The following is an 18,044-nucleotide window of genomic DNA, read 5'->3' on the forward strand; positions in this document are numbered from 1 at the left end:
AAAAAAAAAAAAAAAAAAAAAAAAAAAAAAAAAAAAAAAAAAAAAAAAAAAAAAAAAAAAAAAAAAAAAAAAAAAAAAAAAAAAAAAAAAAGAATCCACACACACGGGAACGCAGACCAAGAAGCAACTTAAAGCCAGGGAGGAACGGATAGTCTAGATGCAAGAGAAAGTTCGCCCAGCAACCCACGGACAAGGTTCATGGGCAAGCGCTTGGACCCGACGTCATTTATCCATTCCCAGTTTCTTTCGGTTGGAGTCGCAGTTGTCGTTACTGTGGTAGTAAAAGTAGTACTAGTAAGTATGCCATGGACACCGAGTTCACCGACTAGAAACTATAATTAATTTGGAGACCAAAAAATGATTCCTGGGTTTTATTACTTAGTCCCTGGTGGGACATGGTGTCATTGTGAACATGGATGTTGGTATTTTTTTTTTTTTTTTTTTTTTTTTTTTTTTTGGGTTTTTTTTTTTTTTTTTTTTTTTTTTTTTTTTTTTTTGTTTTTTTTTTTTTTTTTTTTTTTTTTTTTTTTTGTGTCTTGGGCTTGATTGTATATTGTAGTTGGTTACATATCTTCTTCGGTAGGAGTAGTCAGCGGAAAAGCTACACTTTACCCGAGTGAGCCAAGTGCTATCCAATAGTTGAACCACCAGCCACTGCTTATCATGATTCATTACAGTAGATAAATAAATAAATAAATATATATAGAGAGAGAGAGAGAGAGAGAGAGACTTTATTATACACAAGGATAAGACATATAGGTAGTATGGAAGCAGTAGTAATCTTCATCCATGCCACCCTTCCATCCAGACCTTACCAAACGACAGGATCCCCCAACAAGGAACACCCCGGTTCGCAACCATCGCCTACTGCACACCCGGTAGAACTCTGCTCGACATCTGTACTAATGTATGTATGTACGTATGTCCTTATATAAGTACATCCTACATACATTCAGCCTGTATACATGATTTTTTTTTTTTTTTTTTTTTTTTTTTTTTTGTTGTTGTTGTTGCTTTCATTATGTTCGACAAAGAAAACATGGTTAGAATAAGGTAGAGAGATTCGATACAAAGAAGACGTTGGAAACTTAGTTGTGAAGAATGAGTTCTTTATTTTTCTGGCTTACTTGCGGTGCGACATGGTGTAACCTTGTTGGCCTCGAGGGAGAAAAATAAAACGGAATTAGCAAGAACGGACGGTCTGGCGACATCATATGCATCTGAGGGACACCAAAAAGTATCCAACTCAACAAAAAAACAATGAGATGCGTCTCGCTCGTTTGGGCATGCGGTTCCTTGCCCCGAAGGGAATTGATCGTACGGAACTACTGGACGCTAATGGACATGACGGAGAACTAAAGCCGCAAGCGGTGTCTGTGTAACTGTGATGTGGATGGGAAATGGATTTAGAAACAAAATAATGGACATGATCATAACCTGCATCAGACAATCACCCATGAACGCTCTCTCAAGCCCCGCAAGTCCGCCGAACGCCACAAGAATGAACGGAGGGGGTAACATAAAAAAACTAAAGAAAAAAATAAAAAAAAATAAAGGAAAAATAGAAACCAAAACGCCATCATCCGGCCTGCCGCTTTGGGCTAAACGGCAATACGTCCCTGATGCAAGAGACCAACTGTCTGGAGGCCACTTGTTCCTTTGAACCGCGCTAAGAGCGACGATACTATATCGCGGTACGTGTTCATCTGCGTCAATTTGAACCGTTGAATCTTCCCGCTCGCCGTGCGTGGAATCTCCTCCACGAAGATCACACCCCCGTCGAGTGCCTTGTAGCTGGCCAATTGTCGTCGACAGTAAGTGTACACTTCCTCCTCTGTCAGCTGCATCCCGGCCGGCTGTCTCGCGCGGACCACGAAAGCTCGTGGCACTTCGGTGCTACCGTCTTTCGAAGTAACGCCCGTCACCGCTGCATCTTGGATGCCAGGATGCTTGAGGAGTACCGCCTCCAATTCTGCTGGAGCCACTTGCCAACTGCGAATGTATTAGCTTCTGCCACTAGTGCCTGTAGGGGAAGATGCCCAAAAACGGGGAAAAAAAAAAAAAAAAAAAAAAAAAAAAAAAAAAAAAATGGAAAACACACCCTCGAACTTTAATTAACTCCTTCGTTCGGCCAACAATGTAATATAACCCATTGTTCACATAAGCCACATCACCGGTGCGGAACCACCCCTGCGCGTCCTTGGCATCATCTCGTCCTTTGTAGCCAGTAAGCACGCCGTTCCCTCGCACAAACAGCTCCCCTGGCTTATTATCGTCCAGAACCAGGGTGCCGTCTTGTCCAACCAGTCGTATCTCGTATCCCGGGACGAGCCGCCCGATACTTGCGCTATTGCCAGGTTCCCCGTAACGGTTTTGGAAAACGACTCCCACTTCGGTCATACCCCAAAGCTGGGATGCATTGGCATCGACATGGAGCAGTTCTTGGAACTGCTGCATGGAGGCCCCGTCAATCGGAGCCCCCGCTACGCCAACGTATCGCAATGACTGGAGGTAGTCTGCAACTGGGAATGCACAGCGATTGAAGGCATGAATCATCGCAGGTACCATATACGCCTCTGTGATCTGATATTGATATACAGCCGCCACATACTGGGCAATATCAAAGCGAGGTAAGATAAACAGTGGCTGTCCATATCGAATCGGGAAGATGTGTGTCCAGAGGGCACCAAAAAGGTGGAACATAGGCAGTGACATCAGCCGGGTGGCCTCGTAGGGCACATCGTAATAAATGCTAAGGTGATGAGATACTATAGCGTGGTGAGACAGGATGGCAGCTTTGGGTAATCCTCCCGTGCCACTGGTGGAGAACATCGCTGCCGGTGTGGACTTTGCGATGGCCTCATCTTGGAAAAAGAGCCAACCGGTCTCGCCGTAACCGAGGAGATGTGCGAAGTTCAGGTAATAGTTGTCTCCACCGCGTGGGAGATACGGGGAAATGGCTGCAGCGTAGGTCAGAGGACCCGACAACAACAATTGGGCTACATGGCTGGTAGCGGCCTCATCCACTAAGCACACTTGACTAGGAAGCATGCCTCGCTCGGCCGAGACGTCGAGGACTGTAGGCAGAGCATCGCGCGTCGTAATGATCAACTTGGGATTGCCCAATTCAAGGATGTGGTCTAATTCTTGGGGCTGACTGCGGGAATTCGAGCCCATGAACACACCGCCAGCACCGATAATACTGTAAAAAAGGGCGGGGTATAGGATCTACGGGATAACGTGAGTCAGTATTCGTGAGGGGCAGTGGGTAAAATTAAAATAGAGGGGAAAGAGGAAAAAAAAAAAATAAAAATAAAAAAATAAACAATAAAAAAAATAAGGGTTCCATGGAATCGGATGTAGTGGGGATAAAGACTCGGTGTAGGAAGACGGTACGATTTACGAACGTCGCATGACTTACGCTATTTCCCATGTGGACCAGAACGCAATCACCCTTTTGCACATTATGAGCCTTTAACCCAGCGATAAGGGTTCGCACCAATAACCGGAACTGGAGCGCATTGAGGGAACAGGAAGGGTGTTCAGCATCAATAAATAACGGCCGTTGTTCATTGTATGGACGAGGGCCGCCGAAAGCAAAGGTCAATAAGTCGGTGTAGGAGCGGTTGTCCCCCAACTGGGGCGGCGCCAGTGAAGACTCCCAGAGACCCATGGTTTAGTAATCGGGAGTGAAGGGGGTGTTTAGAGTAATAATCAGTGTGTTAATCATGGAAATCAGAAAGGAAAGTTGAGGATCGACGAAAGTAGGAAGCCCAAAGACAGAGGGCATCCTGGGTAATAAATATGTGGATGGCCATATCACGCTTGAACCGATGTTTTTGTCATACTGGAGACTTCACCAAATGAAAAGACACGAAACAAAGGAGGGAAAAAAAATCCCCTCCAAATCCTCCTGGTGCATGGAGGAATTCCAATTTCCGGGGATGGGGCTGAGAATGACCATGATTTGGAATTTCATTTAGGGCGTGGCGCAAAACCCGACACATCGTCACTTCACTAAGCTAAAGATTCCGCTCAGATCGAGGCGCTGATCTTCTTCCCGCTCCACTGGCACTATGCGCCTCGTCTGTCGAATGAACGTTCGGAACGCCATGATTCAGATCTCGGCCGGTGGGTCCTCTTCATGGCCGACGAGAAAAAAGCAATGAACAAGCGAACAGCATCCGCCATGCAGACGAACTAGGTTCCATGATCACCTGTCTCCATAACTTAATCACCATATTGGGCGGCTTCAGCCCGACGCGATCTTACCAGACCTCCGTTATCCTCCCCCATTGGTCTATCGTCCTGTCATCGCGTAGTAGTCTTCACGGCACTTCCCACAGCTGAGCCACAATGCGAACACCCCCGACTAGCGAAGTGCACTATCGTCTTAAGTCGATGCAGCCCAAGTCTACTTTGGAACCGAGGAATGCCCCTCATGGTCTGATGCCAATGCGCGATCCGTGTTGCATGTCCCCACTCACTAAAGACCCATGCCAGGCTGACGTCCACGACCCGAAATCGGGAAATCCATGCATGAATGGCATTCTCAATGGATCTTCTGCCGTAGATTGGTGGTAAACGCCTGCTGGACCCCCGCCCATCCAGCAGACAGGGAAGTGGATCGTGCTATCCATACCCTGGTAATTCCTGGTACGACACCGTTACATTATCTCTGCCTACACTAGTTCGAGACTAATGGGTCTCACCGTAAGGTCTAACGCATTGTTCAGCAAGAAAGGAAGGAATCCGTGCGTCTTGCATGTGCTTGGATCTACCTCTGGACCTGTCAAGCGATCCTCTAGATCCCGCCTTTTGACTCCATCGGATCAGGGTTCCTTCAATAGATCGGCATAGGCATGGACAATGCACTTGCCACATGAGTCCAGATACTCCACTGACCTAAGGCAGAAGCACGAGGCACTAGCTTGATGCTAGAGTCGGACAATCGGGATCCACGAAAAAAGTGGACGGGTTGCATCGGGGATTCCACATCTCTAGACCCGTCGGCTGAACCAGCACTAGACGATTCGTCTAGAAGTACATCCCTAGGTCCGGAACCATAGTTTGATGGAGACGGGCTGTGCGAACTGCCCTTGGGATAACTTCATTGGCCCTTGGATAGTTCAAAGCCCGGAGGGGTAGCGGAAAGTGAAAGGTCATGATGTCGTCTATGGTTGCTCATTGGTAGTAGATCATCGAGTCATAGTGGGACATGATCCCAACCATCGCGTCATTGATACCCACTAAGTTGGAGAGAATGAAGCGAAGGTGGTAAGTGAAGGGTGAAGCTGAATGAAGGGTCATCAGGTGGGGAAGGACATAGTTGTAGTCAAGTGAAGGAATGAGACTATCAAGTGATGGTCGCCTTTGTCTAATGTACGGTCACGCATTAGGCAAGAGAGCAAGAAAAAAGACGACGCAAGTTGAGGAGGGGGAGCGCCATCATGTGCCCAACTCAAAAGGCTGCAGATGTCCTGCATGAGAGAGCTTCACAACAATCGGATTCATACCGAAGAGTGAATGCATTGTGTTTTTCTGTTGGTACCTTACTTGGTACTTCTTGTCCCTTCTTCACCTATCAGGCACCCTCCGTTCTGACCTTAGATCCCTGTTTCATCCATTGTTCCCATTGATTCATTGATTCATTGATTCATTGATCTATTGATCCATTCATCCCTCTTTCCTACTTGACTTTCACCACCATGTCGCTCTCCGAAAAGAGCGTCATTTCCATCCCCCCGCCGGCCAAATGTGCGTCGGCTTCGACGAGCCCCAGAAGCACCCTGGTGGACGTCGAGACGACCATGTCAAAGTCTATCTCAGAAAAGGCGGATCGTGCTCTGACACAGAGCCCTGATAGCTTTGACCTGGAAGCCCAGGTCCCTAAGAAGAAGCCCTTCTCCTCATCTCGCTTTATCCTCCTCAATATCTACCGCCGTCTCTTTACATTGGTCTTCTGTGCCAATGTGGCTGTCTTTATCTATGTGATGACAGCAGATCGCAAACTACTGGCACTGGTGAACGCAACAGCTGCCAACTTACTCGCATGCGGTCTCGCACGCCAACCTCTGGTGGTAAACGCCATCTTCCTCATTGTATGCTCCATCCCCCGATCCGCTCCCTTGAGACTCCGCCGTATTGCAGCAAAAGTCTACCACTACGGCGGAGTCCACAGCGGGTGCGGCGTGGCCTCCTTTATTTGGTATGCGGGCTTCGTGGGCTTGATGTCGAAGGAGTACTGGTCTCCATCGAGTGGCAAGTCCACGATCTCCGTAGCACCGGTCGTCGTGGCCTATGTGATTCTAGTCTTACTTCTCGCCATCATCGTCGTTGCTTACCCTGGGTTTCGGTTCAAGAAACATGACTACTTCGAATTGACACATCGTTTCTCTGGATGGTTGGTGGTGGCACTCTTCGTGGTGCTGCTCATGCTCTTTGTCAATGATTTTAGCCGGGCTGCCCATCAATCATTTGGTCGTTTTCTTATCGAGCTTCCAGCCTTTTGGTTCTTGATGGTGACCGTCGCTGCCATCATCCACCCGTGGCTACTGTTGCGGAAGGTCCCAGTCCAGCCTGAATACCTCTCAAACCATGCAGTGAGACTTCACTTCAACCACACCACTACATTTGGCAAGGGCATCCAGCTGGCAAGGCATCCACTGCGCGACTGGCATGGCTTTGCCACCTTCCCAGACCCCGAGGGCAAGACATTCTCAAGCCTCGTTTCCAAAGCCGGGGACTGGACCGCAGCCTGTATCAACGATCAGCCCACCCACCTCTGGAAGCGAGGCGTCCTGATCTATGGGTTTGCGTACGCAATGAGGGTATTCAAGCGAGTGGTTGTGGTCACGACCGGATCCGGCATCGGGCCGTGCCTTTCATTCCTGGGCGATGACAACCGACCCGAGCTCCGTGTTGTATGGCAGACTCGCACTCCCCTGAAGACATATGGGCAAGGAGTACTCGACTTGGTCTCCAAAATGGATAGCGACCCATATATCATCAACACCAGGGAGTCTGGTCGTATCGATATGGTGCCAATCATTCGCAAGCTCTATAAGGACTTCGATGCGGAAGCTGTATGCGTGATCAGCAATCCTTTCGTGACGAAGAAAGTGGTATACGAGCTCGAGTCCGGGGGCATTCCTGCTTTCGGGCCTATATTCGATTCATGATTTGTTTTTACAGATGTTGTTTTATTTGTGTTATTTATTTGTTTTAGTTGTAAAAGCGCGAGGTTTGACACAGTCTGGAACTGTATTGTCTGTACATAGCATTCTTCTGCCTCACATATGTTAGATTTCTTACTCAACATGATTTTCTTCGGAGTATTTCTACATCTGATCATAACTGTAAAGCATGGTTCGTAGGCCCTCAGAGTCTATCACCTCCAAACACACAAATCCCCACTCGACCCTATCCATCCTTTAGCCAAATCACCATACCAACTCTTCCAACAGAACACCCCATCCAATTTACCAGACCCAACATCTAAACCACCCAAATACAAACTAAACACAGCAAACCCCCAAGTAAAAAAAGAATTACACCAACTCATGACCCCAGACCACTTATACCAAGCCCCCAAACCCAGCTACCATGAAATCCCCTAGACCAAACGCCCACGACAAAACAAAAACCCGAACCCTCCCAAACCAATCTATCATATTTGCACATTGACGTATGTAGTAAAAACAAGAATCTGAAACCAAAACAAAGGAAGTTAATCCGAGTAAGCTTCCAGGCCGCAAACGGCCCGATGCCCAAACAATGGACATGACGAAAGCGGCGCGGGATGGGTGCTACAGTACCACCTCAGAAATATGTAGTATTTTTTTTTATCTGATTACGCGTATGCCCTGCAGTATGGCCATGGTTGGTGAATATGTGGATTTGGTTAGTTTTTTTTTTTTTTTTTTTTTTTTTTTTTTTTTTTTTTTTTTTTTTTGGCATGGTAATTGAGTACCGGTGTTTGGGGAGTGGTGGTGGTCCCATCCATGGTATCCTGGGATGGGATTCGTGGATGGGCTGGTTGGTGGTTTTGCTTTTGGGGATGTCGCTAAGCTTAATTTGACTCACCTTGTTATTTATATGTATCAGTCTATGTATGAGGTAAGGGGTGAGGAAGATTGGAATGGAGTTTAGATTATTGTATTGGTTTATTGTAATTATTAGTTAACCATAGGGTATGTGTATCATCTTGAGAAAAAGGAAAGGTATCCATCGGTATAGTATAAAAACGATTAACAAGGTCAAAACCCTCAGCAGATGACGGGTATCATGGAAAAGGATATCTTCGTCCAGCTTGTAAAGAAACAAACAAAAAAAAAAAAAAGATACAAAAGAAAAACTTTTTTTTCAGCCCTGGTATTTCCCCAAATATGGTCTCTAAGAAAAACAAAACAACAATGTTGATTAAGCGTCCGTTGTTCATGGTGATGTTGAAAGAAATGTGGTATTGGTTTCTCTGAGTTCAGGTTGAGGTCATTCGGTCGTGAGGAATCGTAACGTCGTGAGTGAAAGAAAGGAGCAGAAGAGCTGGTCTACTCAGATGCCCGAGAGGCTCGCGAATCGGCGGACGGGGCTCGATTGCGGCTTTGTGGTGTCACAGGTTCGGCGATGAGATCGTCAGTGGTGAATCGAGATCGTCCGCGTGTTGAGAGAATTGAGCGAGCCGACGAGTGAGTAGAGTCGCTGTCCAGCCGGAGCGAGTCCATGCGTTCCAATTCTTCGTACTCTGGCAGCGGGAGCGGAGAGCCGTGGTAGTCTTCCATGACACTGCTGGCATCGGGCTTTGTGTAGCCGGGGGGGCTAGCAGGAACATCCTCATACATCGGAGGCATTTCCTCGTCCCAGCTGATGCCGAGACCGCTGCGTTCAGTGACATGCAAGTGGAACTGCATGCGGAGCACACGCGCTGCGCCCGTAGGCGTGATGAGTCTGGTGTTGCGGTTAGGGCAGAATTCCTCGGCGACGATCAACTCGATAACGAGGTTGTGCTTGGCTTCCAGTCCACCGGAGGCCTCAAGATCGCACACAGGGTTGCAGGTGGGGTTGATGCTTGCCTCGAACTGCATGCTAATCTCGCCTCCTGCAGTATCGAAGTCGGTCTTCCAGCCCTCCTTCTCTTCGTTATGTCCGATGATTCGAGTTTCCTGGTGGAGGACGCCCTTGCCCTCACCACCAATCTTGTGCGCATGTTTACCACAGGCGGTGGAAACGATCTTCTGGTGTTCTTCGATACGCCACATCATCTTGCGCAAGCGCCAGCGGGTTTGGGTCTCCTCGCCCTTGTCCACGACTCCGCTCAGAGTCATCTGGACGGGGAACGTACCAATGGGATGAACGACCGAGGGAAGCACAATGCGGCCCGTCAGGTTAGTTGGAGGGAAGATACGGATTGAGGATTTGTCGTTTCCAGGTAGGATAGCGCGCCTGATATGCAAAGGCATCTGGAAGTTGTATTCTTCGCCGGTAATGTTTTGCCCATGGGCAGAGAGGTAGTACTCGATCTTTCCCAGAGATCCATTGCAGGAAGCGGGCAAATGACCGGGGAAGAGGTAGCTGAAAGGGAATTCGTGGTCGCCAGGCTTCAAGTGGAGCGGCTCTGTCAAGAAGTTCCAGTGGTTTAACTCCTCGGTTCTAGAGGCGCAGTTCGGACATTCTCTCGAGACTGGTTTCTTCGTTGTCATTCTGGTCATCAATCTCATGTCGAACTTATCGAGCGTAATGGCTTCAACCATTTCCGAGACAGTGATCTTCAAACGGCCGGAGAATAGCGCACCGGTCGAGTTAGCTGGGCTGCCATAACAGACAAGTGGTGGTGATTCAACGACAACGTCCAACTTGGCAGTAGCACTAACGCCATAATCGCCTGGACGCTCCTTTGAACCGGATGAACGCCCATGATTGCGGCGCTTCTCCTTGCTGTGATCCCTGTGCGGGTGGATTAGATGATCGACCGCGAAAGACAAACGGCGCTCTGGAGAGCGTGCTCGTTCCAGCACATTTGCAGAAGGCTTCTTGTGGGCCACGGTGTTGGTGGGGATCTCATTAATAGAGGTAGATGAGGAAGAGGTGGAATGCGACGAGAAGGAGGTGTGGTGGTGCACGTGGGGGCGAACAAGGCTGGAAAGGAGGCGGCCGGGCATGATGATTGATGTGCACTTCTAGAGATTCGGTGCCGACCAAATAGATGCAAATAACGAGGAGGATAGAAGGGTGGCTTCTCTAGTAAGAGAGCTATATAGTCTTGGGAGCGGTAGGTGACTATTGTGCAATTGGAAACAGTAATAGCGAGGTGTATTCGACTAACACTTCAGTATGCCCGTCTAGGTTCAGGATACAGTGCGGTGTTGTATAAGTTGAGATGTGAGGCTGACAACCCAGAACATAATCCTTCGGCAGTTTATGAAGCCAGAATGACGGGGATATGGAGGAATGCTAGACTCGGGGTCCGGTGAATCGATGATGAGGTTCTAGTACTATGATATGAAATCGGGTTCCTGTTCCGAGTGAAGGTTGGATAAGAACAAAGTGTTGATGTTGTTCAGGTACAGTTCCAGATGAGAAGAATCAGAAAGTAGAAAGTGGGCAAACTGCTGGCTTTGAATGACTTCGGACAAGCTTTTCTTGTTAGTACCAAACTTCTTCCATATATACCATTGTTTCCTTTTTTACTAAAAATTGAAATTTTTTTCTTTTTCTTTTTTTTTTTTTTTAGTTGATTCTAGGAGGTTCCCACACCATTACAAGGTACCAATTATTTCTGGTCTGGCCACCCTAAAGCTCCGTCACTTCGATGGGGTCCAAGTGGGGCACGGCAGAAAAGCGTCATTGTGGATCTTACCATACGGTTACCATACTTTTCAATACGGCGGACGGAGTACCCTCGGTGCAAAAATAGCAGATGGAAGGGCCTTCGCTTGCTCATGGCGTAGAAATTTCCCTGGGAGGGTATCAAACGTCGAATTTCAGCAGTATTGCGGTTGTCCACAAGGTAGTCCCTTATTGGCAGCTTGCGTTTGAAATTACATCAGTCTTAACCATATACCTTATTCTAGAATAAGGTGGATTTTAGAATGTCCACTGGACATACTCGGCTGTCTTCAATCCCCAGATTCTAGAAACAGATCACGCAATCTCATGAAGAATAGTTACGCAAGATCGGGGATCAATGATCTGACTACTAGTCCGATTACACTGCTCTCATTTTCCCTCGAAGAAAGTGAGCCGGAGCAAGACCCCGACACCAACAACAAAGACTATGAGCATGTGAGGCCGACTGAGGGTTTGTTCCGCGGAGTCTAGTCTCCTCCGGCAGGGTAGTATGTCGCAAGCACTTGCAGCTTTTGCCTCTTTGCGCTCACATCATTTGACAACATACCGTAAAGGAATGACAAGGACTACACTAATGTACAAAGGATATAAAGATGTTCAACAAATGACGCTGCAGGATGCGTCCCTCAAAGCCCGTGCGCAGTGACTCACCTGAAGATTTGGGATCTCTAGTTGTTCATCCCCGGGACCGTCAAACCCTACCGGACTTGGATGTGATTCCCAGAAAGCATGCGCAATTCGGCATCCCTACCCCATACCTCGACTGTACACGAAGCGCTTTGGCAGGTGGGGTTCGGCCGATAAAACCTCCTGACCATTCTTGAAGGTGTACCGAATTAACCAATGCCAAACTGGTAGACAATGCTGTCATGTCTCGTAGTCTCCAAGTCTTGCAACCAAGGCTCGCCATGCTGACTCATGTTCTAGGCAGTGGACGACAAGTTCATCATTACAAAAGCTCATTGGCTTGTTCCATACTTAGAAGATTGTAAGACACCAGTGCCACGACAACCACCATATAGATCGAGTTCTGGATCCACTGTCCAGTAACTTCCAGCAACAGCAATTGAACAAAGAGAGACAGGCTACGACAAGATAGTAATTTGGGGTCCATGAACAAATCATCAGCCACCACAACATCCAGCGAAACAAACATACGATTGAGTCAGCAGGCGGTCCGGTTACCCGTTGCGCCTGATTCCCAGGGCGGCGCGATTTTGGCCCTTTTTGGCAGGTCAGCTGCCGTCATGGAACCATCACGTGGCGTCATGAAAAGATCTGAAGGCCCGGCGCGCTTAGGCGGTCTGGCGTAAGTCTTGCTCATACAACCGGTGACCGGCACCGGTACACGGGTATACCGTACAATACGGCAAGCGGTTACGGCGCTAGTGGGAGATCCTCTGGAACTGTGATGCCGCTTTTCCGTTTTTTGCAAAATGGAGGGGCACAGTACCACCTGGAAGCTGACACTAAAACCCACCGAACCGGAAGCACGCCGCTCGGAAAAGGGACCGGCCAGAAAAAAAAAAAATTTTTCTATACAACATTTTTTATTTTTTATTTTATTCTGTTTAAATTAGGTAGGCTCATGCGGTTGCAACATGGTCCGGCCCCACTACTCGCGGGAGAAAAAAGACAAAAAATCTTTCTACACAGTAAGACTCATCTTGAAAGTTCATACCCCTTCTCTTTCCACGGGTAAAAATATCAGTTTCCGGGGGATATCCTCAGGTCCCAGGAGGACCTTGGACTTCTTCCCGAGATTGGTGATTTTGTTTGATACTGCGTAGTGGTCAGAGCGCGGGTCTCCTTGTGATTGCCCATATCTGGGCAAGCCTTAGCATATTGTGCCCTACAGGATCGGCGGTAGAAGGCACAATTTCGGAAAATTCCTGGACGCTCAGCTGCCCCTCGTTGGTCCGAATTTCTTGTTCATTTCCCCCCGCACTGCAGGAATTGAGCGTTTGCGGGGCATTGCATCATCGCTTGCTGGTGGTTTTGCGCAATGCCTCTTGGCTGGTGAATCATAAGATGAGAGATAATGGGGGGGGATTGAATTGTGGTCAATTCGTAGTTCGATAGCGGTCTGAAGAAGAAAGACGAGATTGACGAGGATCAGTTGATGTGCAACACATCACAACACTCGATATCGTTCTAGACGCAACCTTGCTGTCAGGGAGTGTGCCCTGTGCGTTGGTGGTCAACAGGGGAAAAGCACGTTTTCTGACGAATGGCTACCGCTTGCGCCATACGTATTACCTAACAGTTTCACCACCGCCACCGCCCATTGGAAGTCCTCATCCATGACTAAGGGACCTTATGCGCTTGGATTGATGATCAATCTGAAGATCTAAGGCGACATCATGTCTTGTTTCGCCATGTCTGTTGGTCGGCCCCCCGATGTGAGAGTTTCGGCACGAGTATGCTGGCGGATGGCCGACTCGATCATGCCATGAGAGGTCGGATGCCTATACGGCAACTATCTCAAGCTCTCCGACAGACCCAGTTCTCCCCGCAATGAGTACCTCGATGTTAATTAAGTATACCCGGAGATTTACTACTCACACCATAGGAGGGGAATGGTTTGTTTCAGCGACCCTATTGGTTTCTGCGAGGGCCTCCTCCTATCATTCTATACCCCTTGTATGGATCTTGGCTATAATTGTCGGTATAGACCATTGCGCCCCTCCCTACACGAGCGCCGACTCGAGCGGCGCGTAATTGTTGGTTTCGAGCAGGCTTGGCAGGTATAAATCCACTTCCAACTGGGTTGATTCCCGGTTTACATATGGGGATCTACTCCGTAATCTCATATTGTCGGAATCTTACGCCAATCCCGACCCAATGCCCTGCGTACTCTATGCGGGACTGATGCGGAAAGCGAAATCACCTCCAGCCTGGACTCTGTAGACAGCGTCAAATTGAGGGATTAATCTGCAGGGCTTGAACACGTAGTCACAATTGCGGTATTTATTGTGTACTAATACCATACGGAGTACACCTGCTATCTCAGATGCGGATGTATCTCCAGGGGCCATTGCCTCGAGATCGCCGCTCGTCGTTAAAGGTTCCTTGCAAGTAAGCGACATAAAATTCCCGAGGGCGACACATGGTTGATCCGTCGGCGCTTTCCGCTGGAAAGCGAAACCTTGTTGTCGACGCCTTCCTCCGTTTCCACGGACTATTCCCGGCCTTCTTCGACGGTTAGCGTAGGGCGCTCCGTTTCCATATTTCCTGTGTCACTAGCGCCTCAGAGTTTTCTCTCCCCTGATCAGATCGGGTTGGCATAGTGGCCGGACGCGCCCCGCTAATTGGTTGGATAATCGACTCTGTACGCCTCTCGAAGAACATTTCGGCTTGTACCGATAGTTTACTCAACTACCAACTCCCTCGCCTGGTTAGATACTTTGTCTTCCAACGTTTGCGGCTTAGTTGGTGGAGTGTATGGGTGTGAAAAGCGAGCTGGTATTGAAGTGACAGTTACGGACCTGTGTACGCACCGCCCTTTTCAGGGCTTTTTAGGGAACTTCAATTGCGCCATCTGTTGATTGGATTTATTACCTAATATGACTAACAGGCGGTATGGTACTCTTGTGTAGACACCTTAGGCTAAAAAAGGCCTTAATCTATCGGAGTCTCCTACCTTGGCAGTTGTAACGTGCCATGCCTGTCAGTCACCTGCTAATTCAGGTGTCGACGATCAGATTATCTTTGGCGTAGTCTCTGCCGGACTGCCGTCCCGACGTGTATACCACTAGCCGGATACCACTTCCGATGTCGCACGACCCAGGATATCATTTCCTGTTACACTTCATCGATCCTGTTCTAGATGTACTACTACGGGATACCTCTCCGACATCAGGTATTCATCGGGCCGCGAATCTATTTCATGTGTTGTAGATGCCAATTCACAACATACTGCTGTTTTCCGATGTATGTGCGACTGCCGCGTCACTAAGGATGACGTTCTCCGCTGCGGACAATACAGGTATATGGGCTTGGCGTACATACATGCAACTGGCCATGAGCAATGCAGCTCCGCTTGAACCCCTTACAGAGATGGATGCGGACATAGCTCCAACGTATCAAGACAACTACTAGTATTGATCATGCAAGTCATGGCCCAGGGCCTATGAGCTCGGTCGAGTCAATCAAATACTCGATGTTGTGTTGCCGAGGCTCTTCAATTGGCGTGGCGGCTGTACGTCGCCTATACTCCTGAATCAATGATGGTTGGCTACAAGCGCCGAAGCTTAATGCATGTCTATACCGATGGATACTACGTTACCTTTCCCACATGGCGGGCGGAATCGCCGCATTTTTGTGATCCACCGGTGGAGTCACATCTAGACAAACACGGTTGTAAATGCTCGTTTTGACTGACGCTGTCCAAGTACGAATCTAAAGCACGTGTTGATGCTGTAGAACTGGGTTGAGTATTTATCTGGCCATGGCAATTTGACCGTCCAGAGACTTGATCTATTGATTTATGTCACTAACGATCTAGAACGTTTCGTTGCTCTTGGCCGTAATCTTTGACATTGCACAAACATCTCTATACGTCTGATTAAGCAGTAGGGATCCAGAATATACTAATTATGTTACCTGGGTAAATATAGTTGCTTTTGGTGCAATTACAGATAATTGCAATGTACCAAAATTATTTTGACTTGATAAAAGTAGTCAAGCAATGACAGTGACCATTGGACATATCTAGATGCGCACTATAGTGCAAGGCAACTGAGGAGTCGACCGTTAATTCCTCTCAACTGGCGCAATTGCCTCCGGATATCCTACCCAGTCAAAGGTTCCCAACGGCTTGGTCAACCACACATCTCCTGGGCTATATGCACCTTGAGGGGCGCCATCCCCAAATAGCGTTCCGCTGAGGAAAGTATGCGGGAATCCTGGGTCAAACGTATACGCCGATTCGATCTTCTCAATCTCCTCAGTTGTCAACGTAATTCCAACCCCCGGCATCACTCCCTTGATATGCTCTACTTTCCTAGCACCGACGATGGGAAACACATAGGGTGTCTTCTGAAGAACATAAGCCAGAGCGACTTGCAGAAGCTCTACGCCTTTCGCATTGGCGACATTTTCAATCACACGGGAAACTTTCTTATCGTGCTCAGACAAAGGGATGAAATTCCGACCGTCGTTCCTCTTCTCGCGTTCTTTATATCCCTCCTCAGTTTGGAAGCGACCTTGATTCAGCACTCCATACGGACATAGGCCCATTCCTTCATCGCGGCACATGGGTATGATCTCTCGTTCAAAATCACGCATCGCTGCATTCCACATCCCCTGATACACGGTGAATTGCCGCAGGCCATGGTCGCGAGCGTACTGGTTGGCTTTCGCGACCACCCAGGCGGGGGTATCAGAGATACCCAGGTACAGGACCTTCCCCGAGACAACAAGATCATTCAGGCTGTGCATCAACTCCGGGATCGAAACTGTGTAGTCCCACCAGTGCACGTAGAACAAGTCGATATAGGTTGTCTGAAGTTTGCGCAGCGACGCCTCGAGCGAGACACGCATTGACTTGGTTCCGTTCCCACCATAGTTGGCTTGGATCTTGTCCTTGTGATGACCTTGCCACCCCGTGGTGTATTTGGTTGCAATGACCATCTGATCCCTGTTTTGCCTGGCGGCAAGCCATTCACCCAGCCAGATCTCGGATTGCTCTTCTCGGTATGCGTTAGCGGTATCGATGAAGTTCCCGCCCTGACTGACGAAATAGTCCAGGATCTCAAACGCGGCGTCCTTGCTGCATTCTCCGTATCGCTCTTTTCCTGCCGTGCCGAAGGTCATGGCACCTAGACATAGCGGAGAGACTCTGACGGACGCCGAGGGGGCGAGCTGTCGGTAGCGAGTGAGATGTGGTTGGGAAGACATGACGAAATGATGGGTTCTTCTTGGATGAACGGTTGTATAGGTTGAAATGACAAACTACTGGTGTATGGCTAATATATATATGGCCTTGAGGCAGGCATAGGCACAGGCGCAGTGATATCATGTACGAGGTTTTAATGATATATGTCCGCTAACTCCGCCGGAAACAACGTCTATCCAACTCCACATGATCTATATGCAATGGTTTGATGATATCCAAACACTGGATTTCCAGCTATTTACTGCTACTTCGTAGATTTATTAGGGTTTCGGAATGCGATATGCGAGCTGCTGACGATTCTCCACACGGACCACCGGACATAACGGAATTAACAAGGTCGATGAAATTGGATGTGAAGCCCATGTTATCAAATTTGCATGGTTCCACAATTCAATACCAAAGGTAAAGCAAAAAAGAGAAGGGAAAAAAGTAAAAAGAAAAACATACAACAGGCGGGATTCGCTGGTGGTCACCCACCCAACTACTAACCTCCCGGCGTGTGGCTTAAACGCGGCCAGAAGTCGGGTGGCTGCCGCCTAGGTGAGCTAGTGGGTGAGCCGCTTTACGGTCGGGCGACCTCAGGTGAGCTTGGGTGAGTGCACAATAAATGGGAATCGGACACCGAGCGGGCCAGTGAAAACGCCATTTTGGCCGAGTCGAAAAAATAGGAGATATCTTACTACTCTATTATCAAAACGAAGCCATTTTTATATATAAAGGAATTTGATTATCTACTAGGGCAGCTAGTTCGAGTATGCCCAATTTGATGGCAATTACTGCATCGTGGTGGTGCGCGCTTTTTCTTGGGGACGGGCTCTAGTATCATCTATATAGCTTCTTTAGCAAGTTGCTGATCTTCAGCCTCTGTCAGAATCCCTCCGGTAGCAATATAAGACCTAGGCGCTTCACGCTTTTGCTTTTGCTTTTCATTGACTGCCCGAAGTTCCTTTACCTCCTGATCTAGGAGAAGGACCTTATGCATAGTTGATTCAGTTACTTTAGCCAGCTGACGAATTGCTTCATTTGGCGGGCTCTCTGAGTTGCGATGAATAAGCTACATTATATGCTGCATCTGCTTTTGCACCTCGACAGTAGTATAAGGGGTCTTCGCAGTCCATACCTGATCCGAAGGCCCATGAGAAGTAGATAGAGGGGTGATATTCTTGATAGTAAGTGTATTCAGCACCCGCCGACAACCTAAGGGAACCAAGCCAGATGCTTCAAATCTACTGCGGATATTGGTAGACGATAGTGCTGCTTTGCGTGCTTCTTTATATAAACTCAGAAAGTTCTCCTTAGC

At 48.2% G+C, this 18,044-nt stretch overlaps 5 protein-coding genes across 5 annotated transcripts; 1 reads left to right on the plus strand and 4 right to left on the minus strand.

Moving 5' to 3' along the window:
* Window positions 1–1,491: 1,491 nt before the first annotated feature.
* Window positions 1,492–3,757, minus strand: afeA (adenylate-forming enzyme AfeA). Its single transcript, XM_032079951.1, has 3 exons — window positions 3,422–3,757; window positions 2,102–3,228; window positions 1,492–1,992 (listed from the first exon to the last, which is right to left on the minus strand). The coding sequence occupies exons 1-3, from the start codon at window positions 3,671–3,673 to the stop codon at window positions 1,602–1,604; spliced, it is 1,770 nt and encodes a 589-aa protein (XP_031945366.1). The 5' UTR covers window positions 3,674–3,757; the 3' UTR covers window positions 1,492–1,601.
* A 1,813-nt stretch (window positions 3,758–5,570) lies between these two features.
* On the plus strand, window positions 5,571–7,236 carry BDV37DRAFT_296952 (integral membrane protein TmpA). The gene has a single exon (XM_032090218.1). The coding sequence runs from the start codon at window positions 5,709–5,711 to the stop codon at window positions 7,179–7,181; it is 1,473 nt and encodes a 490-aa protein (XP_031945367.1). The 5' UTR covers window positions 5,571–5,708; the 3' UTR covers window positions 7,182–7,236.
* Window positions 7,237–7,277: 41 nt separating this feature from the next.
* BDV37DRAFT_239816 (uncharacterized protein) lies at window positions 7,278–7,930 on the minus strand. The gene has a single exon (XM_032080997.1). The coding sequence runs from the start codon at window positions 7,782–7,784 to the stop codon at window positions 7,578–7,580; it is 207 nt and encodes a 68-aa protein (XP_031945368.1). The 5' UTR covers window positions 7,785–7,930; the 3' UTR covers window positions 7,278–7,577.
* Window positions 7,931–8,075: 145 nt separating this feature from the next.
* BDV37DRAFT_207996 (alpha-arrestin) lies at window positions 8,076–10,356 on the minus strand. The gene has a single exon (XM_032079952.1). It carries the CDS (start codon window positions 10,155–10,157, stop codon window positions 8,550–8,552), a length of 1,608 nt encoding a protein of 535 aa, XP_031945369.1. The 5' UTR covers window positions 10,158–10,356; the 3' UTR covers window positions 8,076–8,549.
* Window positions 10,357–15,402: 5,046 nt separating this feature from the next.
* On the minus strand, window positions 15,403–17,162 carry BDV37DRAFT_208035 (aldo/keto reductase). The gene has a single exon (XM_032079953.1). It carries the CDS (start codon window positions 16,744–16,746, stop codon window positions 15,601–15,603), a length of 1,146 nt encoding a protein of 381 aa, XP_031945370.1. The 5' UTR covers window positions 16,747–17,162; the 3' UTR covers window positions 15,403–15,600.
* Between the last annotated feature and the right edge of the window lie 882 nt (window positions 17,163–18,044).

The sequence above is a fragment of the Aspergillus pseudonomiae genome, assembly GCF_009193645.1.
Source record: "Aspergillus pseudonomiae strain CBS 119388 unplaced genomic scaffold BDV37scaffold_8, whole genome shotgun sequence".
Classification (NCBI taxonomy): Eukaryota; Fungi; Ascomycota; class Eurotiomycetes; order Eurotiales; family Aspergillaceae; genus Aspergillus; species Aspergillus pseudonomiae.

Bases quoted from the DNA above. Each gene is read 5' to 3' on its own strand.
- BDV37DRAFT_207996 (XM_032079952.1), bottom strand. From the start codon at position 10,157: ATGCCCGGCCGCCTCCTTTCCAGCCTTGTTCGCCCCCACGTGCACCAC.
- BDV37DRAFT_208035 (XM_032079953.1), bottom strand. From the start codon at position 16,746: ATGTCTTCCCAACCACATCTCACTCGCTACCGACAGCTCGCCCCCTCG.
- BDV37DRAFT_296952 (XM_032090218.1), top strand. From the start codon at position 5,709: ATGTCGCTCTCCGAAAAGAGCGTCATTTCCATCCCCCCGCCGGCCAAA.
- afeA (XM_032079951.1), bottom strand. From the start codon at position 3,673: ATGGGTCTCTGGGAGTCTTCACTGGCGCCGCCCCAGTTGGGGGACAAC. The intron at 3,229-3,421 runs GTAAGTCATGCG...GTTATCCCGTAG, and splicing joins TGGTCCACATGGGAAATAGC to ATCCTATACCCCGCCCTTTT. The intron at 1,993-2,101 runs GTGTGTTTTCCA...ATACATTCGCAG, and splicing joins GAGTTAATTAAAGTTCGAGG to TTGGCAAGTGGCTCCAGCAG.
- BDV37DRAFT_239816 (XM_032080997.1), bottom strand. From the start codon at position 7,784: ATGTCCATTGTTTGGGCATCGGGCCGTTTGCGGCCTGGAAGCTTACTC.